General features: G+C 49.1%; 1 protein-coding gene across 6 annotated transcripts in view; it reads right to left on the reverse strand.

Annotated features, from left to right (window-relative positions):
• CYFIP1 (cytoplasmic FMR1 interacting protein 1) overlaps positions 1–24,593 on the reverse strand; it is a 111,616-nt gene that overhangs the window by 14,627 nt on the left and 72,396 nt on the right. For all 6 annotated transcript variants that reach the window (XM_055363296.2, XM_055363297.2, XM_055363295.2 and 3 more), the window contains exons 22-23: positions 19,448–19,647; positions 8,664–8,751 (exon numbers count right to left, since the gene is read on the reverse strand). In XM_055363296.2, the coding sequence (XP_055219271.1) occupies positions 8,664–8,751; positions 19,448–19,647 (288 nt within the window). The remainder of the gene's footprint in view (positions 1–8,663; positions 8,752–19,447; positions 19,648–24,593) is intronic.

The following is a 24,593-nucleotide window of genomic DNA, read 5'->3' on the forward strand; positions in this document are numbered from 1 at the left end:
ATGAACCAATCAACTCCCACCAGCTCCCACCCGTGACATGTGGGCATAATGGGGATTACAAGTAAAGATGAGATTTGGGTGGGGACACAACCAAACCTTATCATTCTGCCCCTGGCCCCTCCCAAATCTCATGGGTTCTCACATTTCAAAATACAATCATGCTTTCCCAGCAGTGCCCCAAAGTCTTAACTCATTCCAGCATTAACTCAAAAGTCCAAGTCCAAAGTCTCATCTGAGACAAGTCAAGTCCCTTCCACCTATGAGCCTATATAATAAAAAACAAGTTAGTTACTTCCTAGATACAATAGGGGTACAGGCATTGGATAAATGCTCCCATTGCAAATGGGAGAAACTGGCCAAAACAAAGGGGCTCCAGGCCCCATGGAAGTCCAAAGTCCAGTGGGGCAGTCATTAAATCTTAAAGCTTTAAAATAATCTCCTTTGACTCCATGTCTCACATCCAGGTCACACTGATGCAAGATGTGGGCTCCCACGGTCTTGGGCAGCTCCACCCTGTGGCTTTGCAGGGTACAGTCCCCCTCCCGGCTGTTTTCACAGGCTGGCATTGAGTGTCTGTGGCTTTTCCAGGTACACAGTGCAAGCTGACTGGGGTCTGGAGGAGGGTGGCCCTCTTTTTACAGCTCCACTAGGCAGTATTCCAGTGGGGACTCTGTGTGTGGGGCTCCAACCCCACATTTCCCTTCCTCACTGCCCTAGCAGAGGTTCTCCATGATGGCTCCACCCCCACAGCAAACTTCCACCTGGACATTCAGGCATTTCCACATATCCTTTGAAATCTAGGTGGTCCAACACCACGGGGAAGCCACCAAGGCTTGGGGCTTGCACCCTCTGAAGCAACAGCCTGAGCTGTATGTTGGCCCCTTTTAGTGACTGGGAAGCAGGAATGCAGGGCACCAAGTCCTGAAGCTGCACTGGGGTGGGGGGATGGAGTGGGGGAGGGGGAGCCACAGGGGCAGGGCAGGCCCTGGGCCCAGCCAAGAAAACCATTTTTCCCTCCTAGGCCTCTGGGTTTGTGATGGGAGGGGCTGCCTTGTACATGTCCTGGAGACATTTTCCCCATTGTCTTGGTGATTGACATTCAAAATTTCTGCAGCCAGCTTGAATTCCTCTCCAGAAAATGGGTTTTTCTTTTCCATCACATCCTCAGGCTGCAAATTTTCCAAACTTTTATACTCTGCTTCCCTTTTAAACATAAACTCCAATTTCAGATCTCTCTCAAGTTCAATGTACCACGTATCTCTAGGGCGGGGCAAAATGCTGCTAGTCTCTTGGCTAAAGTATAGTAAAAGTGACCTTTGCTCCGGTTCCCAACAAGCTCCTCAATTCCATCTGAGACCACCTTAGTTAGCCTGCACTTTATTGTCCATAGCACCATCAGCATTTTGGTCAAAACCATTCAACAGGCAGGGCGTGGTGGCTCACACCTGTAATCCTAGCACGTTGGGAGGCCGAGGTGGGTGGATCACAAGGTCAGGAGTTTGAGAACAGCCTGGCCAACATGGTGAAACTCTGTCTCTACTAAAAATACAAAAAAATTAATTGGGCATGGTGGTGGGCACCTGTAATCCCAGCTACTCGGGAGGCTGAGGCAGGAGAATTATTTGAACCTGGGAGGCAGAGGTTGCAGTGAGCTGAGATTGCGCCATTGCACTCCAGCCTGGGCAACAGGGTGAGACTCCATTTCAAAAAACAAACAAACACACACAAAACCTTCAACAAGTCTCTAGAGAGTTCCAAACTTTCCCACATCTTCCCGCCTTCTTTGGAGCCCTCTAAACTGTTCCAACCTCTGCCTGTTACCCAGTTCCAAAGTCACTTCCACATTTTCAGGTATCTTTATAGCAGTACTCCACTCTACCAGTATCAATTTACTGTATTAGTCCATTTTCACCTGAGACTGGGTAATTTATAAAGGAAAGAGGTTTAATTGACTCATAGTTCCACATGGTTGGGGAGGCCTCAGAAAACTTCAGTCATGGTGGAAGGTGAAGGGGGAGCAGGCACCTTCTTCACAAGGTGGCAGGAATGAGGAGAGAGAGCGAGGGCGAAGAACCCCTTATAAAACCATCAGATCTCGTGAGAACTCACTCACTATCACGAGAACATCATCACCCCCATGATCCAATCACCTCCCACCAGGTCCCTCCCTTACTCATGGGGGTTATGAGGATTACAATTTCAGATGAGATTTGGGTGCGGACATAGAGCCAAAACATATCAAGGTGGTTCCTGCAGAAGGACACCCCTCAGCTTGTCTAAGGACACGGGTGCAGATAGCAGGAGACCCCTACTGTGAGTATTCAGTACTATAAATTTCCCTCTCAGCACTTTAGCTGTATACCAAATAAATCAATCAAATAATCAAATCAAATAAATCACTTAGCTGTATATATCAAATAAATCTTGATATATTTGCATTTCATTCAATTCAATGTATTTTTAAATTTCTCTTGAGATTTCCTCTTCAACCCAAGGATTATTTAAAAGTGCACTAATTTCCAAGCATATAGAGATTTTCTGGTTATCTTTTTATTACTGGTTTCTGGTTTGAGTTCATTGTGGTTGGAGAACAGTCTCCATAGGATTTCAGTTCTTTAAATTTTGTTGAGGTGAGTTTTATGGCCCAGCGTATGGCCTATCTTGGTGAATGTTTCATGGGAATCTGAAAAACGTATATATTCTGCTGTTGTGGGGTAGAGTATCCTACACACGTCAGTTAGATCCTGTTGGTCGATGGTGGTGTTCAGTTCTCTTCTACTGTTGCTGATTTGGTGTCTACTTGTTCTATCAATTACTAAAATGAGAGCTGAAGTCCCCAACTGTAACTGTGGAATTGTTCACTTCTCCTTTACTTCTGTTAGTCTTTCCTTCAAGTACAGAAGCCTTGTTGTTTGACACATAAACATTTAGCAATGCTATGTTTTCTTCGTGGTGGTTTGACTTATTATTATGTAATCTCCCTGGCAATATTCTTTGCTCTGAAGTTGATTTTATCTTATATTAATACAGCCATTCCTGCTTTCTTCAGCCTCCGCCTGATCTGTCTGCTTCCATTACTGATCCTGCTTTGTATCCCTTTGCTGGAATAAACTGCAGCTGTAAGACTCTGAGTTCTGTGGGTCCTTCTAGTGAATCATCAGATGTATAGAGGGTCATGAGACCCCCAAAACAAAGAGCCAAAACTGTTTATAAAATACTACAGTGACAAGATTAGACAACACTGAAGGACAGAAACCCCACCCAGTGTCTGTCCCAGGCCCAAGCCCTGTGGCCCCTTGCAACCTTGAAGAAACCATCTACAGATCTTCGCCCACACACCCTCCTCCCAGCCTCTCCTCAGAGCAGCACCCTGGGCTTTATGTGCTGCGATTCTGTGTAATATTTTTGGTTGACAACAGGTTCAATGTTCGAAAAGAAGAACACGAAAGTCATCAGTGAAATCTAATGACCTCATGTTACGAGTGAGAGAATTCATTCTCAGACCCGCCCTGACTGGCTCGGGATGACAGCTGTCAGAGGAGGCATCACTCAATGAACACATGGTCCCAGGCCTCTGGCCCCCTGCCCAGTGTCCGGTTTCCCAGTAGACTAAGCTCACCCCAAAGATGACACATCCGAGAGACAACACAGCTAGGGTAACAAACAGCAGATGTGACTTAACTACTCAGGGGAGTGGGAGGAGGCACTACTTCTGGGGAAGGGCACCGTCACAAACACCGTGCTGTAAAAGACTTAAGCTCAGAAGAGGAAGCACTCTGGACGTCCAGTCACACAGCTCGGTTCAAGACAGACTCTGCTGCCCATGCCTGATACAGAGTCTCCAGCCTCGCTCGACAAGCAGAGGAGGTGGGTCACAGCACACAGAGCCGGCTCTGGACTCGCCAGTCATGCAACTTGGGTTCTCTAACTTTCACGACACTCTGAGCCTTCATCTGTGAATTGGGGACAATCTTACTTATGAGATAAAGAATACTAGTTAATGTGCTCAAAAGGGTGTCTTACTGAGAAGCAGGCATGCTGTAAGTGGTGACATGACCAAGAACCAAAAAGATAACATTGCATAAATGGGTCCCTCATCTAAGTTTATTTTATTCCTGCAAGATACTAGCCCTAATTCACTATTCATAAAAAAAGCACTAATATGTTTTTTGAGTGGATTCCTGTGTATTCCATAATCACACAGATATACACTGTGACTCATACTGCAGCAGAAGCAAGTGCACGTGGCATACGTGAGTGCTTGTGAGTACAAGGGCTGTCTGCTGTGAGCACATGACTCAGCTCAGACATCATCTCTTTTAGTATCCAGCCTCTTCTTGAGTGGGTGGTGGTCAACATCAGTGTCACTTGTATATGTCTAAATAATCTAATAGAAAATTACTGGTGTAGGGCTGGGCACAGTGGCTCATGCCTACATCCCAGCACTTTGGGAGGCCGAGGCAGGAGATCTGCTTGAGCTCAGGAGTTCGCGACCAGCCTGTGCAACATGGTGAAATCCGATCTCTACATAAAACACAAAAATTAGCCAGATGTGGTGGTGCATGCCTGTAGTCCCAGCCACTTGGGAGGCTGAGGCAGGAGGATTGCTTGAGTCCGGGAGGCGGAGGTTTCAGTGAACTGTGACTGCGCCACTGCAATCCAGCATGGGCGACAAAGCAAAAACCCTGTCTCAAAAAAAAAAAAAAAGTTACTGGTTTACGGCCAGGCACAGTGGCTCACGCCTTTATCCCAGCACTTTGGGAGGCTGAGGCGCGTGGATCATTTGAGGTCAGGAGTTCGAGACCAGCCTGGCCAACATGGTGAAACCCTGTCTCGACTAAAAATACAAAAATTGGCCAGGCGTGGTGGCGCACGCCTGTAATCCCAGCTACTCGGGAGGCTGAGGCACAAGAATCACTGGAATCACAAGAATCACTGGAGGCTGCAGTGAGGCAAGATCCCACCACTGTACTCCAGCCCGGGGGACAGACTCTGTCTCAAAAAAAAAAAACCAAAACAATCAAACAAAAAAACCCCAAAAAACCATGTACTAGTTTAGGTTTTAACAAAAACGACACACAGTTTCTGAAACGGATGCAGAAATATCTTATAGTGAGGTTCAAGTTCAGTTGCAAACAGTTGAATTTAAAAAAAATCAAATTCACATCATCAAATCTTTCTTTCCCTCCAAAAGAGCATCAGCTTTGCAAATGCCTCCAAGTGCCCATTCCCTGGAGCCATGCCTGAGGTGGTGCCCATGCACACACGGCAGCAGGGTGCTCTCACAGTGTAGGGGCTGACTCAAGGCAAATGTGCACCCCGCACCACCACCCTGGAACAGCGGGCTCATGTTGGCATCTTAATGGAAGCAACAGTGCCTCCCTGCACTCCTGGAGGAAAATCCTGGAGAATAAAAACGTGTGTCAAGAGCCTTTAACACCACAAAGGGCACACAGACACACTGGGCAGCAAAGATGTCACCACAGTGCTATCCTGGGATCTCAAAAACCAACCCCACGAGGCCCCTTCCAGGACGCAATCCATCAGAACGGCAGGTGCACGGCCCCACGCAGTCGGGTCGCCTGCCTACCCCCCGCCCGCCTCCCTTGCTTCCACAGCCGTCCTCTCTAGATGGGGGTGACAGAGGAGCCTCTCTGCCCAGTGCCCTCTGCGCACAAACGCCTCTCTATCAGGGAGTGACAAAAACCTACTTTATTGTTATGCCTAAAACAGGGATTAAAAATTTCAAAGTCAAGAGAAGCCCAGAGCAAATCTTTTAGTTCACAGAGACCCAAGAAATTATTCTTACTCACCAAACTTTCTAGTCCTATCTTCTAAAATAACATTTCCTTCAGTTCTAAAGGTAAAACACTACATTTTACTTTCAGAAGCAGAAGCCTCAGAACACTTACTCTAATCCTTTAAAGAAACATCCTTTTGAGTATAACTAATTATTGCATAAAAGTCAGCTTCAACTGGGCACCACCAGTGGCTCATGCCTATAATCCCAACACTTCGGGAGGCCAAGGTGGGCGGATCATTTGAGGTCAGGAGTTCAAAACCAACCTGGCCAACATGGTGAAACCCCATCTCTACTAAAAAAAAAAAAAAAATACAAAAAATTGTCCGGGCATGGTGGCAGGCGCCTTTAATCCCAGCTATCTGGGAGGCTGAGGCAGGAGAATTGTTTGAACCCAGGAGGTGGAGGTTGCAGTAAGCCGAGATTGTGCCCTGCGCTCCATCCTAGATGATAGAGGAGACTCCATCTCAAAAAAAAAAAAAAGAAAAAAAGTCAACTTCAATCCTTGCTAGAAAGAACATGGGAGTGTCACGTGGAGCAGAATGGAGGTGAGTTCTTAACCACCCACAGGGCTTCGGGAAGTGAGGGGGAGCCCCATAACAGCTGTGGCGTACCCCTGCCCAGGTGTGCACCCCACCCTGCCCAACAGAGAAGAGGCCCGGTCACTGCATTCTTGGCGCCCGGGTACCTGTCTGGATGCCCTCCTGGGACACCAACACAGCCGCATGAAGCCCAGAATCACACAAACTGTGTCTCCACTCACAGTTCCACAGCCATTAGGAGGTGCTAAGAACAGAGACAGGGTGGAAGGGCACTGCGGAGGCGGCACCTGCCAACAGCCTCAAGAACGCGGAGTGTGGAATGATGGAATGAGCCTGTCCCCTGTTCTCCAGGCATTGGCGACCCTGGCCCACCATGTGTCAGCGAGGCTCCCAGCCCTGACATTTTTCTCCCCAAGGCAGGCAAGGCCACCTCCCACCCCCACCTTTAATCTTGTCTTTGTGAAAGGCAAGAACCCACTTCCTTCAAACATCTGCACCCTAGGGAGGATCTGAATTGTATTTTTTTCAATTGCCGTCATAACATTGCTAAAAAATAACCCCTAAAACACTAAAGATGGCCAGGTGTGGTGGCTCACACCTGTAATCCGAGCACTTTGGGAGGCCGAAGCGGGCAGATCACCTGAGATCAGGAGTTGGAGACCAGCCTGGCCAACATGGTGAAACCCCATCTCTACCAAAAATACAAAAATTAGCCAGGCATGGTGTTGCATACCTGTAATCCCAGCTACTTGGGAGATTGAGGCAGGAGGATCACTTGAACCCAGGAGGCGGAGGCTGCAGCGAGCCGAGATCGTGCCACTGCCCTCCAGCCTGGGAGACAAAGCAAGACTCCATCTCAAAAAAAAAAAAAAAAGAACACATTTTCAAGGACATAATGTTTACACAGTCACCCTTGGTCCACGTGGGCCCCGTTTCCCGAAGAGGAGTCTCACATCCCCTTCATCACATCACTGCACACAGTTCAGACGACCTGTCTCTCCTGCTCAGAGATGCTCCAAGTGCCGTAAAAAGGCCGCCCCCGGCCCACACTCGCTCTTTTCAGGGGCGGGAGAGACGGGCAGCATATGCCGAGGCTTGGGCCCTCCAAAAACCAATGCCCTGATTTGGGTGTTTGCCGTTTCCCAGGTGCAAACACTTGCGCTCCTGCCAGGTCCAAGGCACTGCCCTGTAAGGAGAAGGAAGACGCCCAGAGGACTGGAGTGAGAAGATCTCGCTCTGAAGAACAGAGGGTTAGAAAGGAATGAGTGGAAAACATTGTTCCTGCCACTCAGAGCCGGCTGGTGCTTTAGAAAGCGTCCAGGTGCAGGCAGCGTGTGAGCGGCAGGGCCTGGGCCCTCTCCATCCCAGCTCCAGGCATTGGGCAGATGGGGTAGACAATGTCCTGTGATTGTCCCCACTTCCTACGAGCGAGGACACTTAAATATTGATGAGTGCTGGCAGCCTGCCCCCACCGCAGAGCCCGGGGACACCGCAGCTCGCAGGGGGAAGACGGTTTCGCTCTTCACAGGGGAGCCGGATCCTCTGCCCTCATCCTGGGGGCCTGCTGGCTCTTGCCGCCATCATTGTTCCTTCCCCAGCTCCGCTGAGGCTGGGGATCTGCTTGTATTTGCTCTGCTCTATTTTTGTGGGGTATCTGCTCATTTCATCTCTCTTCTTTGCTACAGTGTTTATATTTTCCTTACTAAATCACACGGGTGCTTGAAACGTGAAGAAACTAGCCCTTAATAATACTCAGACTTGTGACAAGCCCAGCCACCCCCCACGTGGACATCATCCTCTCACACATGGTAGACCCGGGTGCTCCAGGTTTCCACCCTCCAGGCACAGGTGGCCATCCTTGTTTCTGGATGTCAGACCTTCCCTGTGCTCACCTTTCCAGCTCAGCTCCTCCGGTCAGGCCTTACAGCCACCCTAGGCCTCCTTGTCTCAGGAATGCACCTGAGCCTCTTCCACCTGTCTTCTCAGCTTGATGTTTTTAAACCTGTAATCTTCCAACAATCTCACTTGTGTTTGTGCTGGGAATGAGACCAGGCCCAGCCTGACACCTATCACAAGGCCAGAGCTGTCCCAACACTACGTACGCACTAGTTCTAGATAAGCACTGTTTTGGGTTGGTTGGCTAGTTTTTGTTTTAAATTACTGCTACTTTTCAGGAAGATGCTAACAGAATGGAAAAAAAAATAACATTTTATACACAGCGTGATACATTTAGGTCACTGCAACCAAACCAATTAAACTACACTTCAAAACATGCTTCATTATGAGCTTCAAGCTCGTAACACGAACACATTGGAGCCTACCTTGGATCCATGCAGATACTGAGGCTGTGCATTAGGCTGCTTATCTCTTTGAAATTCCTGAGAAAATGGTAACACTGTCCGAACAAACCTAAACAAGAAAGATTTAAAAAAGAAAAACCAAATTTAACAATAGTTCTTTAAAATTCAGAAGTCCTCCATAATCTATCTACTAAATCTTCCTCCCAGTCAACTGATACAATCATCAAATAGGAAAATTCTAGTGAATCGAAAACCATAGAACGAATGAGATCTCAATACTCAAATATGATAAATGCACCCAAAGCTCAGGGGCCACAGCAGGAACACCTGGGGCCTGGTCTGCTATACCAGAGCCGCCTTGAGCCCAACGCAATCCTCAGGTAGCTCGTGGGCTCTGCTGCGCTTCCAGACACGGCGAGGACAGTGGGGCAGCTGCCTGTGACGAGAACGGTGATGCCCCGGTGGTTCAGATCACAAGTTACACACCAGCAGGGAAGGACAGGGACACTTAGGTACTTGTAACCCACTCAATTAGTCAAGAGATTGTGTCTTGATAATGGATTAGGGGACAGTTAAAATCAAATGTGTCCATTTTCATGCAGAAACATCAAACTCAGCTAAGCCTTTCAAATTGGAAGGGTTCGTTTAAACACATAAAACTTTTGCAAAGAAGTATAAGAAAGACAATTTTGTGGATTTGCTAATTATGTAATTCCAAGCACTTGATTAACTCATATTCCACTTCAGGAAATGGAAACAGATATAATTGTGAAAATACTGCTGTCCCACACAATGTGTGCATCTGAGAGGACGTGCCGCACAGAGGAGCAGCTGCTAGGCCCCCTGACCACCTACCGCAGTACTTCTGGGTATGCCTTTCCAAACGGATCCTAAATCCCTGTGCTGTCAGTATGCCGATATCCCTGGGTGCCACAGTCCTCAGTGCTTGGCATGCATGTCTGTCTGCATGTCTCTGTGCACCTGCATCTGCGTGAGTCCATGTATAGAGATGTGTTATCTGCAGGTGTGTCTGCAACAGGATGTGTGCATGTCTGTGTGTCCCTGCACTTGTGTTCTTAACACCCGTTCCAGGAAGTACATTCCATCAGGAGGCGCCATGGTCAGGGTGATGCTCAGAAAAGGGAACCCCATTTCCCAGAGATTCCTGGGCACTGCTCACATCCTTGACAGCAGCACACCTGCAAAGCCACGGCACACTCATCAGCCCCTGTCCACCTCCGATGGTGACACACCTGCAAAGCTACGGCACACACATCAGCCTCCGTCCACCTACAATGGTGACGGCGGGGTGCGGCAGAAGACAACAAATGGAAAATCAGAGTAAAAATCCATGCAGGGAGCCAAGCGCCAGGATATGATGCCACTTATATTACAGCAGACTTTTCTTTTTTCTTTTTTTTCTGAGATGGAGTTTTGCTCTTGATGCCCAGGCTGGAGTGCTGTGGTGTGATCTTGGCTCACCACAACCTCCGCCTTCCGGATTCAAACGATTCTCCTGCCTCAGCCTCCCGAGTAGCTGGGATTACAGGCATGTGCCACCAACGCTTGGCTAATTTTGTATTTTTAGTAGAGACAGGGTTTCTCCATTTTGGTCAGGCTGGTCTTGAACTCCTGACTTCAGGTGATCCGCCCACCTTGGCCTCCCGAAGTGCTGGGATTACAGGCGTGAGCCACCACGCCCGGCCTAGAGGAGGCTTTACTACTATGTCTGCTTAGAACACAATGTTTTCCCTGCTTAGAATGTTTAAAATGATGGTTAAATTTAGAAAGCAGGCCTTAATTTATTTTGTCTATGATATAACTCAGATACAGAACTGTTGAAGTAATGCAATTACTCTCTATAATATTATTTAAAATTGTAATCAAAATACATATGATACATAACATAATACATGTATTTATTCTATATAGAGATAATTATATACATTTATAATCTATATGTATATATATTTTACATATATATATATATATATATTTTTTTTTTTTTTTTGTCACCCACGCTGGAGTGCAGTGGTGTGATCTTGACTAACTGCAGCCTCAACCTCCTGGACTCAAGTCATCCTCCCACCTCAGCCTCATGAGTATCTGGGACTACAGGCCACCATGCCTGGCTAATTTTTTTTTTTTTTTTTTTAGAGTCTCGCTCTGTCGCCCAGGCTGGAGTGCAGTGGCGCAATCTTGGCTCACTGTAAGCTCCGCCTCCCGGGTTCAGGCCATTCTCCTGCCTCAGCCTCCCAAGTAGCTGGGACTACAGGCGCCTGCCACCACGCCCGGCTAACTTTTTGTATTTTTAGTAGAGATGGGGTTTCACTGTGTCAGCCAGGATGGTCTCGATCTCCTGACCTCGTGATCTGTCCGCCTCGGCCTCCCAAAGTGTTGGGATTACAGGCGTAAGCCATCGTGCCTGGCCTTAATTTTTGTATTTTTTGTAGAGACGGGTCTTGCCACATTGGCCAGGCTGGTCTTGAACTCCTGGGCTCGAACAATCTGCCTGCCTTGGCCTCCCAAAGTGCCGGGATTACAGGTGTGAGCCACTATGCTCGGCCTCTATATTTCTAAATAACACATTTCTACAACTTCTTCTTGATTTATCAAGTTTAGATACTGACTGACTCCTGGGTAGGATTTGGTGGCCTCTGGCCCAGTTCTAGGAGGCAGTCTCTACACCCTCATTTCTGAGTGACAGGAATGACTGGTATCACGGGGCCACACCTGACTTTATGCTAGCAAGATGACTCAACATGGGGCTGGCCACACCACAAAGACTGCATGGGGTTAGAGGCCTGGGGCTGTGTGCCTGGTGAACTCAGCCGACTTCCTGGGAGGTGAAGGGCTGGAGGCTGAGCTCAGCCACGTGGCCAGTGATTCAGTCAACTGTGCCCATGCAACGAAGCCCCAACAAAAACTGAACACCACAGCCCAAGTGAGCGCCCCTGGCTGGCAGTACCCTGAGGAGCGTCCCACCTCAGAGCTCGGAGGGTGATGCGTCCCTGAGGACAGGGAAAGCTTTGCACATGGAAACCTCCCAGACTTTGCCCTGCACATCCTTCCAACAAGCATCCTTTCCTCCAATTGACTATAATCGTATTAGGGCACGCTCAGTGAGTACTGCGAATGTGTCACCTGAGGAGCTGGGGAGGGTGGATCCTGAACTGTAACCTGCTGGTTAGAAGTGAGGGTGGCCCCGGGGACCCCAAATGTGTGGCTGGTGTCTGCAGCAAAGGCAGTCTTGTGGAGGACTGTGCCCTCAGACTCTGCAGTTTGACAATGTCACTGCAATCCCCTAAGAGGAAAACTAAGTTTCAGCACCAATATCCTAAGCCCCCACTGCACGTTGCCTCGGGTACACTGAGGTTCAGCTCCAGCCTTATTTTGACCTGGTCAGTGCTAGGCCCAACAGTGGCTCTTTCCTTTGTGTCGATCCTGCTTGAGGTTTATTGAGCTTCTTCTATCTGTGGGTTTATCATTTTCATCAAATCTGGGAAATTCAAGGGCATTAATTTTGAAATCTTTTCTGCCCCCCCACAACCTCTTACTAGGATTCCAATCACAGGCATATTAGAATCGCTGATGTTTGTCTCTCAGTTTGCTGAGGCCCTTCTCATTTTTTTCATCATTTTTTTCTTTTGGTGCTTCAGTTCAGCTAGTTTCCACTGTTATAATCTCAAACTCACTCAACTCCTGCAAAGTCTACTCTGATATTCGGCCCAACAAGTAATTTTTCATTCTAGATACTGCATTTCAGCTTTAATTCACTGGATTCTTTATATAACACCCATTTATCTCTGCATTGTTTTCCCTGAATCCTTGAGCACACGCATAGTTGCTGCCTTAACATCCTTGTCTGCGAATTCCATCATCTCTGTCATTTCTGCATCTGTTTTGTACAGAGTGATTTTTCTCTGGGCTATGGGTCACATTTTCCTGGTTCTTGGCATATCTAGTAATTCTTGATTGGGCACTGGGCATTTCAGTGCCATGTTGCATGTCTTGACTTTGTTACTGTCTTTTAGAGAGTGTTGGCCGGGCGAGGTGGCTCACGGCTGTAATCCCAGCACTTTGGGAGGCCGAGGCAGGTGGATCACCTGAGGTCAGGAGTTTGAGACCAGCCCGGCCAACATGGTGAAACCCCATCTCTACTAAAAATACAAAAGTTAGCCAGGCATGGTGGCACATGCCTGTAATCTCAGGTACTCGGGACGCTGAGGCAGGAGAATCACTTGAACCCAGGAGGCAGAAGTTGCAGTGAGCCGAGATCACACCGTTACACTCTAGCCTGGGCAACAAGAGCAAACCTCTGTCCCCCCAAAAAAAGGAAAACTAATACAACAAAGGGACGTGGAGAATAGAATGAGAAGGTCTAACTAACATATATCTAACTGAAATCCAGAATGGCAAGAATAGGGAGAAAAAAAAAAAGAGAGAATGTTGAATGTCTTGGGGGGCAGACAGTTGACTTACTTGTCAATCTGCTGGATCTTGTCATGATGAATTTTTGGCGCTTCTAGGGGTGGGCATAATTCAGTACCTCTGGCACCTCTAGTGAACATCTGGGTGTTCAACAGCGTTGTTTTTTTTTTGTTTGTTTGTGTTGTTTTTTAAAGATAGTCTCTGTCACCCAGGCTGGAGTGCAGTCGCGCATTCTTGGCTCACTGCAGCCTTGACGTCCCGGGTTCAAGTGATCCTCCCGCCTCAGCCTCCTGAGTAGCTGGGACTACAGTCGCCTGCCACCACGCCTGGCTAATTTTTGTATTTTTTGTAGAGGTGGAGTTTCACCATGTTGGCCAGGCTGGTCTCGAACTCCTGACCTCAAGTGATTTGCCTGTCTTGGCCTCCCAAAGTGCTGGGATTACAGGCGTGAGCCACTGTGCCCAGCCTCAACAGAGTTCCATTCTTCTTGCTAGTAGGAACTCAGAAGCCTCCTGGCCTTGTGTGAATGCTGAGAATCATTCAGCTAGCAGCTCCCTGGCACACGCACAGTTTAGTATTCAAGCAAAGGCTATGGTATGCCCATGTGGTTTCAGGAGCTATTTCTGTTAAGGTCCCTGCTCTCTCATACGCCACCCTGCAAATTCCAGCTGCCTCAGCTTCCCCAAGTTCCAGTTTGTCCCCTCTACCAAGCAGGAACTTCCAAGCTGTACTTGGACTGTTCCTCTCTGAACTTGGTCCAGAAAGTGCTTCCAGATGGAAGTCAGGGAGATCACAGGGCTCACCTCACTTGCTTCCGTCCCCTCAGCAAAAGGTCCGAGTCTGAAAACAGTTGATCCATACGTCCTGTTCCAGTTTTTCACTTAAGGAGTAAGAATAAATCTAAACCCTGTTACTCTGTCATTCCAAATAATTTAATTTTATTTTATTTATTTATTTATTTTGAGACAGAGTCTCACTCTGTCACCCAGGGGAGTGCAGTGGCACAATCTCAGCTCACTGCAACCTCCATGTCCTGGGTTCAAGCAATTCTCCTGCCTGGGCCTCCTGAGTAGCTGGGACTACAGGTGTGTGCCACCATGCTCGGCTAATGAATTTTAAACATAATATTTTACTATATATTCTCAATCTAAAGACAAAAATTTGATAACAAATATTGAACTAGAGTTGGCAGGTTTGTGTTTTATGGTGGTAAAAATGAGCAATTCTTTCTTATTTTGAGACAAGGTCTTGCTTTGTCACTCAGGCGGGCATGCAGCGGCATGATCACAGCTCACTACAGCCTAGACCTCCCCAGGCTCAAGTGATCCTCCCATGTCAGCCTTCCAAGTAGCTGAGACTACAGGGGTGTGCTACCATACCCAGCTAATTTTAAAAACCTTTTTGTAGACCAGGCGCGGTGGCTCATGCCTGTAATCTCAGCACTTTGGGAGGCTGAGGCGGGCGGATTATGAGGTCAGGAGATCAAGACCATCCTGGCTAAAATGGTGAAACCCCGTCTCTACTAAAAATACAAAAAATTAGCCGGGCGTGGTGGCGGGCGCCTATAGTCCAGCTAATCGGGAGGCTAAGGCAGGGGAATTGCTTGAATCCGGGAGGCAGAGGTTGCAGTGAGCCGAGATTGTGCCACTGCACTCCAGCCTGGGTGACAGCATGAGACTCTGTCTAAAAAAAAAAAAAAAAAACTTGTAGAGACGAGGTCTCCTTATGTTGCCTAGGCTGGTCTTGAACTCCTGGACTCAAGAGATCTTCCTGCCTTGGCCTCTCAAAGTGCTAGGATTACAGGTGTGAGCCACTGCACCCAGCCAAGATTAGCAATTCTGAAACTACTTTCTGTGTTTTTTTGGAAATGAGCAAATGAGTAATATACTAAGAATAATGAAGCAAGGATCCTCAGTGTTTAATGAAGTCAGAAAAAGGGAGAGAGAGAAGACTAGAATGAACTCTGCAGTGCTGAAATGGAATTGGAAATATCAGTATAAACTCATAGTTTTAATACATAGGTAACTATATAGAAATAAACATGCACATTGATATGGTTTGGCTGTGTCCCCACCCAAATCTCATCTTGAATTGTAACTCCCATAATTCCCACGTCTCATGAGTGGGACTCGTTAGGAGGTAACTGAATAATGGGGGCAGGTCTTTCTCATGCTTTTTTCATGATCGTGAGTGAGTCTCACGACATCTCATGGTTTTAAAAGGTGAGTTTCCCTGCACAAGCTCTCTTGTCTGCTGCCATGTGAGACATCCCTCTCACCTTCCGCCATGATTGTGAGGCCTCGCCAGCTATGTAGAACCATAAGTCCATTAAACCTCTTTCTTTTGTAAATCGCCCAGCCTCAGGTATGTCTTTATCGGCAGTGTGAAAATGGACTAATACACATGCACACGTGGGCTATGGGTTGTATTGTGTCTCTGAAAACAGTATGTTCGTCCAGGTGCAGTGGCTCACGTGTGTAATCCCAGCACTTTGGAAGGCTGAGGCAGGTGGATCACCTGAGGTTGGGAATTTAAGACCAGCCTGGCTAACATGGTGAAACCCCATTTCTACTAAAAATACAAAAATTAGCCGGGCGTGCTGGCAGGCACCTGTAATCCCAGCTGCTCAGGAGGCTGTGGCAGGAGAATCGCTTGAACCTACTGAGGATGCAGTGAGCCGAGACTGTACCACTGCACTCCAGCCTGGGCGGCAGAGTGAGACTCCGTCGAAAAAGATATGTTCAGTCCTCACTCCTAGTACCTCAGAATGTGAAGTCTGCTGGAAAGAGGGTCACCACATATGTGTCTGGCTAAGACAAGGTCATACTGGAGTAGCAGGGTAGGTCCTTGACCCAATATGACTGAAGTCCTTGTGAGAAGAGACAGAGACACACAGGGACAGTGGCAAGTGAAGACAAAGAGGAGACTGGAGTGATGCCACTGCAAGCCAAGAACACCCAGAACTGAGGTCACCGCCAGAAGTAACAGCTCTACCCAGTGTCTCAGGGGGCATGGTCCTGCTGACACCTTGATTCCAGACTTCTGGACTCCAGAACCATAAGAGAATAAATTTCTGTTCTTTTTTATTTTTTTTTCAGACGGAGTCTTACTCTGTCGCCCAGGGTGGAGTGCAGTGGTGCAATCTCGGCTCACTGCAACCTCCGCTGCCCGGGTTCACGCCATTCTCCTGCCTCAGCCTCCCAAGTAGCTGGGACTACAGGCGCCCACCACCACACCCGGCTAATTTTTTTGTATTTTTTTAGTAGAGACAGGGTTTCACCGTGTTAGCCAGGATGGTCTCGATCTCCTACCTCAGGATCTGCCCGCCTTGGCCTCCCAAAGTGCTGGGATTACAGGCCTGAGCCACCGTGCCCGGCCGAGCCTGGAACATCTTGTGGTGCAGAAAGAATGGTGGAGATGGCCCCAGCAGACTAAAACCAAGCAGGCAGCTCCCACTGCCCAAACCGCACCCACCCCAGCCTCAAAACTCCACAGTAATGGATAATCCTGAGTTAGTACAAATAAGCAAATAATAAACAAATGCTACCACGTACAGCAGAATTCCAGCTAGTACCTGCAGAGGGAATGAAGGAGTTAAAACTCAGCTGGGCACGGTGGCTCATACCTGTAATCCCAGCACTTTGGGTAGCCGAGGCGGGCGGATCATTTCAGGTCAGGAGTTTGAGATCAGCCTGGCCAACATGGTAAAACACTGTCTCTATTAAAATTATAAAAATTAGCCAGGCATGGTGGCATGCATCTGTAATCCCAGCTACTCCGGAGGCTGAGGCAGGAGAATCGCTTGAACTCAGGAGGCGGAGGCTGCAATGAGCCAAGATCACACCACTGCACTCCAGCCTGGGCGACAGAGTAAGACTCTGTCACAAAAAACAAAAAAAAACAACAAAACAAAAAACAACTCACTGCTGTTCAACCACCAGTGTGAAGATAACTGATTCAGACAGGAATCGTCGACAGATGTTAAAACGACTGGGACAAATTTTAATGAGGGAGTTTGTTTACATCATCTCAAATTATCTCCCTACAAATTATAACTTTTAAACAGAAAAATGGTAACATGACAGTGGGGACACCTGGCAGCCACCACCTCACCCCAGGGACAGAAGTCACCATGAGCAGTGAGGGGACAGTTGCCGCCTTGGGCTCCAGGTGCGCCCCGCTGAGGACACGCCCTCCATGTATGGTCTTCTGGAAAAGAGGCCTAACTCTGGACTGAGGAAATGCCCTTCTGCCAGCTTCTTTCCAGAGCTGCAGCACTGTCACACATTTACCCACTGTACAGGTTAAATTCCAGTCGCAGACCACCTAGGTCACCTCCTAGAGCCACCACGCATAGCTCACTAACCGGAAGTTAGGCCAGGCAACGAGCAAAGTCCTGGCTTGTGCCACGTAGCTCTCAGGAAACCCTCAGGCATGGGACTAAAATTCCGGGTAGCATGGTTTATGTGTCTTCTCAGGATTCGACATAGAACTTGGATACACAAAATCCTGTTTTAAAATGCCTTTCCCAGGTAACACAGCTCTCCTGATTCCACCAAAGACTTGTGGGAAATGCAGACACAATGGCTTCTACCAACACTCATGGAAGGTGGAGGTTGCTGAGTAAACCGGAGCTCTTCTGCAGAAAATGCCCCTGTGACAAGCTAGGGTTCCCTGTGAATCACACCTCAAGTGTCCCCAGGCACCAGGAGGCTCAGGTCACTGCATGCTGACCTCTGCCCAACAAGTGTGGCCCGAGGCAGCAGCTCTGGGTCTCTTGGGGAAACGGGTGACACACATGAAATTGGTTTCCAGATAAGATGGAACCAGCCTGCCTGTGTCCAGGGGCCCCCATGGGTCCAGGGGCCTCCTGCTGCCCACAGTGGGGACGAGTGCAGCTACCTGGGTGTAAGGCCCCAGCAGATGGCTCTGAGCAGCTGCACGCATGGCACTGGGTGCACCGTGCTGATCTGCACACAGGAGTGTTCACGTCACCTCCCGGGGTGTGGGGAAGGAGGCGCCTGGCCATCCCTCCCTGCTGCTGTGATGTATGTGGTACTGCAGGGGTGCAGACTCGGGATGGAGAGGCCGAGGGCCGCCCATGCCTCACTTTAGAGGACAAATACATTTTTACCAAGGAAACCTCTGGGGAGTTCACTCATTTTTCTCTCCTATGTATCCATGATTTCCCATTTTTCTATAATTTTGATATATTACTTGTGTAAGAATATTTTTGCAATTAATTCCAAGCATAAACATCGTTAAAAAATGTTGAGGAAAATGGACACCATAAAGGTGAGTTAAACAGAGACGGTGGTCTTCACGGTTTGGTTTCCATGGACCACTCCCAGCCCGGCCTGGAGGCCCCCTGAGCTGAAAAGCCAAGCTAGGTGCCGCCACCTGCAGCCCAGAGCGCGTGGCCACGACCCTGGAGAATGGCCTCAGTGATGCAACACACCTGGGCCTGACCCACGGCCCCACAGGAAACGCGGTCCTGCACCCAGGGGTCCTGAATAGACGACAGCCACAGCAGGCAGGACTGGGCTGCGGGGCAGCCGCTCCTCTCCTCTGTCATCAGAGCTCGGCATCCTGTCTCCTGAGACACAAAACTCTGGGCCTACAAGTCAGTAAGAATTCAGCCACATGTGGGTGGGATGCGGAGATCAGGGGCAAGCACAAGCACTTATTTGTAAAAGTGCTCCTAACACTCGCGTGTGCACACACCTGCATTCCTCTACGTCTGGATGGAGTTCAGTGGCCAGGCACCTTGCTTGGTGCCCTGGTCAACCCCCCAGGCTGTTGGTGTCTATGGGAAGGCATGGTGGGTGACAGACACGTCCCTGGCACGCGCTGACACTGTATAGATGCTGAGCTCAGTGAGCAGAGAAGGAACCTCAGCCAGAATGACCGCCACCCGGTGTGCGGAGCCCAGGGCAGGGCTGTCCCAGGACTCAGGCCCTACTATGCGGCTGAACCTCAGGATACTGCCAGCATCCACCGTTTCACCACCAATCACATCACTTCATGCTGTCCATGGGTGGTGGGTGGGAGGGTGGCTTCCCCACACTCCAACATGCCAGCACGGAAGCATAAGAAGTAGACTCACCCCACTTCCACCATCAGGCAAACAGAAAGCCAGGAGATGCAGCCCCACGCAAGCCCCACGTGCAAAGCCATGACCATCCACGCGAGGGTAGGCCCGAGGCTGCCTGTGCACACAGAAGACACTGGAGGGCCTGTGTGCTCTTCATGTGAGAAGTGATGGGGAGCAGCAAGAGCAGGGAGACAGGGACCTGGTGACATGGAGGAAGCCTGCGGGGACATGGGTCCCTGAGCGCCTCGCCTGTGGGCGCCTGTGTGGCGGGCACGCTCACCGGTTGGTAGAGCCATTGTAGCAGTAGTTGGGCAGGAAGTCATAGTTGAGCTCCCAGAAGACGTGCAGGGTGATCCTCCCGTAGGGCGCTGACACGTTGTGGTTGGCCTCCCGGAACATGGCGTCGAAGCTGTCCAGCGTCAGGTACCGGCTCAGCAGCTTGTGGGTCATGCGGTTGATTTCCAACAGGCCATCCAGCTCCTGTGGCACCAAAGACAGGGGTGGGTGACAGAGCTGGTCCAGGCAGGAAGGAGGCGCCGGATGGCCTCTGATCCCACCCAGGCCTCACGGTCCCTGGCAGGGCTGCACGGAGGCATCCCCCAGTGAGCGTAGGCTCTGACAGGTGACATGAGCTTGCTTCTTGGCACCCCACCTTTTCACAGTCACCCCCACTGGGTCATGCCTTTCTCCACTGCAGTCACCTCCACGCCACCTACCCCTGCTGTCCAGCACCCTGTGGGGCAGAGTGCACCTGTGGCCTGCTACTGCCACCCTTCCCCCCATGTGCCCGCTGAGCCCCAGCCCTGCCCTGCAGTATAACCCAGCCGGTGGCTGCATCTCCCTGGGCGTTGGAGCTGAGCCAGCTTTCTCTGAGGTGCCTGGAGTCACTGAAAGGCACGCGTGGGTGGCAGGGCAGGTGCACTTGTTCCCACAGGCCTTGCAAGCCCTCACGTGTGCTGCTCTGGAGCTTGCCCAGGCTGCACTGTCCAACGTGGCAGCCGGGGCCGGAGCACAGCTGCTCCCACCTGAGGCGCGCTACATGAGACACCAGATTTCAAAGACTGAGTAGGACGAAACAGACTAGCAAATACCCACCTCAATTATATTGCCATAGGAATGACGTGGTGAATTAATATGGGGATACAGTGGATTAAGTATGTTATTAAAAATAACTTCACCTATTTCCTTTTCTAATGAGACTATAGGAAAATTTCAAATTATGGATCTGACTTGCGTTCTATTTCTATTGGACAGTAATGGCCTCGATCAAAGCCTCGACCAATGATTTTACTCAAAATCATATTTGGCCAATGCCAACAGAAACACCATGGCCTGTACCAAATTACACTCGTAGAAAAAGGCCGCCACAGGTCTCTCTCTGAGTCCCAGCCTGTTTGACTCTAAGGATGAACACGCAGGGCCCTGCTCTGAAGTGCAGAGATGCTCACAGGGACACGCACTGTGCCCACCAGCGCCCACTGTCTGCCAGCCAAGGTCTGTTCTCCAGGAATGAACAATCCTCTCGAGCCCTGGCACGTTCACCATCTGTCTGCAGCCTTTATTCTCAGAAGATCAATTTGGCTGGCGACCAAACCCTCGATTCACAGTTCCTTTCCTTGGCTCTGGTGAAGGTCTGAGGACAATCGGATTTTCCTTCCCTGCCTGCCCTGCTCAGACAGCCCAAGGACTTCTTCCTCACCTGGAAAGTCCAAAACTTTCACTGCAATACCGTTTTTAAATGTATTATTATTATTTTTTCTAATCTTCAACCAGCCTATGATGCAGTATTTCTAAGTGTTGACAAGCTTGGGTCGGTTTTACCAAATACATGATGTATGCTTTTAATAGACACTTTCAAGGTGTTTTCTATTTTATCAATATTTTCTTGAAATAGATGCCAGTCGGCCCTGTTCCGTTGCTTTGGTTTTCTTCTTGAGGAAGCTGTATGACAGGTACACTGAATCTTCATCATCCATGATGATGATCATCTGAGAACATCATTTCCTCTCAAATCCTTTTTCTGCTTTAATTTCTTTTTGATTTTAAAAATGTTCCCTCTTTTCATTCCTTTTTTTTTTTTTTTTTTGAGACAAGAGCCTCAAAAACTCCTGGGTTCAAGCGATTCCCCTGCCTCAGCATCCCGAGTAGCTGGGACTACAGGCGTGTGCCACCATGCCTGGTTAATTTATTGTATTTTTTAGTAGAGACGGGGTTTACCATGGTGGCCAGGATGGTCTCGATCTCCTGACCTCGTGATCCATCCACCTTGGCCTCCCAAAGTGCTGGGATTATAGGAGCGAGCCACCGAGTGCCCAGCCTTCATTCTTATTTCTGTTTTTTTTGTTTGTTTGTTTGTTTGTTTTTTTTGAGACGGAGTCTCGCTCTGTCACCCAGGCTGCAGTACAGTGGCACGATCTCGGCTCACTGCAACCTCTGACTCCCGGGTTCATGCCATTCTCCTGCCTCAGCCTCCCGAGTAGCTGGGACTACAGGTGCCCACCACCACGCCCGGCTAATTTTTTTATTTTTAGTAGAGACGGGGTTTCACCATGTTAGCCAGGATGGTCTCGATCTCCTGACCTCGTGATCTGCCTGCCTCAGCCTCCCAAAGTGCTGGGATTACAGGCATGAGCCACTGTGCCCGGCCTTTTCTCTTTTCAAAACTTTCTTTTTTCCAACAACCTTATTTCTCGATTTATTTATTTATTTTTTTCTTTGAGACAGAGTCTTGCTCTGTTGCCTAGGCTGGAGTACAATGGCACAATCTTGGCTCACTGCAACTTCTGCCTCCTGGGTTCAAGCAATTCTCCTGCCTCAGCCTCCCAAGTAGCTGAGATTACAGGCATGTGCCACCACGCCTGGCTAATTTTTTGTATTTCTAGTAGAGATGGGGTTTCACCATGTTGGCCAGCCTGGTCTTGAACTCCTGACCTCAGGCAATCCACCCACCTCAGCCTCCAGAAGTGCTGGGATTACAGGTGTGAGCCACCGTGCCCAGCCTATTTCTGGATTTCTAAAAATTCTGATTTATATTATTCTTTCACAGCAACTACTACTTTTTTTTTTTTTTTTTTTTTTTTTTTTGAGACGGAGTCTCGCTCTGTCGCCCAGGCTGGAGTGCAGTGGCACAATCTCGGCTCACTGCAACCTCCGCCTCCCGGGTTCACGCCATTCTCCTGCCTCAGCCTCCCGAGTAGCTGGGACTACAGGCGCCCGCCATCAAGCCTGGCTGATTTTTTGTATTTTTAGTAGAGACGGGGTTTCACCGTGTTAGCCAGGATGGTCTCGATCTCCTGACCTCGTGATCCGCCCACCTCGTCCTCCCAAAGTGCTGGGATTACAGCCGTGAGCCACGGCGCCCGGCCAGCAACTACTACTTTCTTAATTTCTTTTAGCTCACTGTGAAAGATGAGGTTACAGTTTCCATGGTCTGTGGGTGTTTGTCTGACGTGCCTCCACTATCTGTAGGGACACTGCTGTGCACTTACGTCTTCTTTTTTAGTGTAATGCGTCCAAAGGGGATTGGACCATGATCTTTACCTGTGGCTCGACTGGAAGTGAAATAAGCTCTCTCATGCTTCTGAAGACGAAGAGGGGTTGGTCAGGGCCAAGAGTAACAGCACTGGCTCAAGCCTTCTGAGACCTGCCTCTCATGCTCCCCTCCGCCATGATCCTAACCCTTACCAGCTTACATGCTATTCCCAGCAGCTTCTCCCATGGGCAGCTTTGTCTTAGGAGGGAATTCTGATTTATTCAATTCCAGAGTCAGCAGGGCCTACTGTTTTAGCTCCCTGAAACCTGATCTCATCTCAGGCATCTTTGAAGAGCTCTGTCTAAATTATTCTCTGTAGGCCATCAGCCTGGGCTCCTTGACTCCAATGGTGCCAGGTGGCGGGCAGCACAACTCATGTGTACTCAAATGGCCTGACTCACAGGGGTGCCAGTGTTGACTAAAGGACTGTGGTATCCCCAGGGCTGGCACAAACGATCAGCCTTAGGAAGTCTCATTGATCTGGATAAAGGGAAAAGCCCTAGGCCGACCCAATACCAGCCTAACTTGAATCATCATAAAAGAAATTCATGGCTCCTCAACCAGTTCTTGGACGCAGAGCTCCTTGGGTGAAGGGGAGAAAGGACCTTGTGCATTTTGTTAGAAAATGCACACTGTAAACCCTCCCCCTGCTCCCACAGCGGAAACGGATGTGTGGCCATGCACCAATGACCACGCACTGGAGAAGGGAAGACAACCAGCCCATTCAGGCTTACTGCCTACTAGCTCTGATTAAATCCTAAAGATTCAAAGGCACCACAGGCCGAGGGTCAGAGTTGGGGGGTGGTCAGGTGATCCACAGAGCTGTGGCTCGGGGGCCCGCTCACTGAGGTCCCCCTGTGGCTCCGGCCCTGGCTCCAGCATGTGTAGTTGGGTGGCACACCTGAGTGGCAGGCCAGTGTCTTCTGTCCACGTTAAGGTCTTTCTGCCATCTTCTCTTCAGACAAGTCTTCCGTGACACCACTCTCTCTCTCATCTCCTCTAACACTCCAGTTACACGTTAGGTCTTTCCACTGTTTTCCACATTTCTTATGCTCTTTTCTGTCTCATTCATTTTTATTTTTCTCTGTTCCCCAGTTCAGATGTTTTTAACGTCTGTTTTCCTGTTCCTTAGTCTTGCCTCTTCCTGTGTTCAAATTGTGATAGAGACACAGGGAAAAATGGCAGACAGAAGGTGGGACTAACTGGCAGCTCCCATTCAGACGAACACAGCAGTGTGTGAAGACTCACACTGCAAATTTTTGCTTCAAGAAATACCACAGGAACATACCAGGAAAGCAGAGAATCCAAAGACCCTCTGAAGGAAGCAGCTTGCCTCTGTAGGCTCCGTGAGACAGCCGAAAAATGGGTGAGCGCCCAAAGAGGGTGAGCGGGGAACGTTGGCCCCGAACACACATCCTCACTGGGAAACCTGAAGGTCCAGATAACAGGAGAAGGATTAGACCTTACCTGGAGATGAGGTGAATTCAGACAGCCAAGCGAAATGTAGGGGTAGAGGAATTAGCAGGAAGACCCTTGTGGGCTCTCTTGGTCCCTAAAGAAGATATTTCTTTTTTTTTTTTTTTTTTTTTTTTTTTTTGAGACAGAGTCTTGCTCTGTCACCCAGGCTGGAGTGCAGTGGCGTGATCCGGGCTCACTGCAACCCCACCTCCTGGATTCAAGCGATTCTCCTGCCTCAGCTTTCAGAGTAGCTCGGACTACAGGTGCCTGCCACCACGCCCGCCTAATTTTTGTAGTTTTAGTGGAGATGGGGTTTCACTATGTTGGCCAGGCTGGTCTCGAACTCCTGACCTCAAATGATCCACCCCCCCTCGGCCTCCCAAAGTGCTGGGATTACAGGCATGAGCCACCGTGCCAGCCAAAGTTAAACATTTTT

Source organism: Gorilla gorilla, chromosome 16 (assembly GCF_029281585.2).
Source record: "Gorilla gorilla gorilla isolate KB3781 chromosome 16, NHGRI_mGorGor1-v2.1_pri, whole genome shotgun sequence".
In the NCBI taxonomy this organism is placed as follows: Eukaryota; Metazoa; Chordata; class Mammalia; order Primates; family Hominidae; genus Gorilla; species Gorilla gorilla.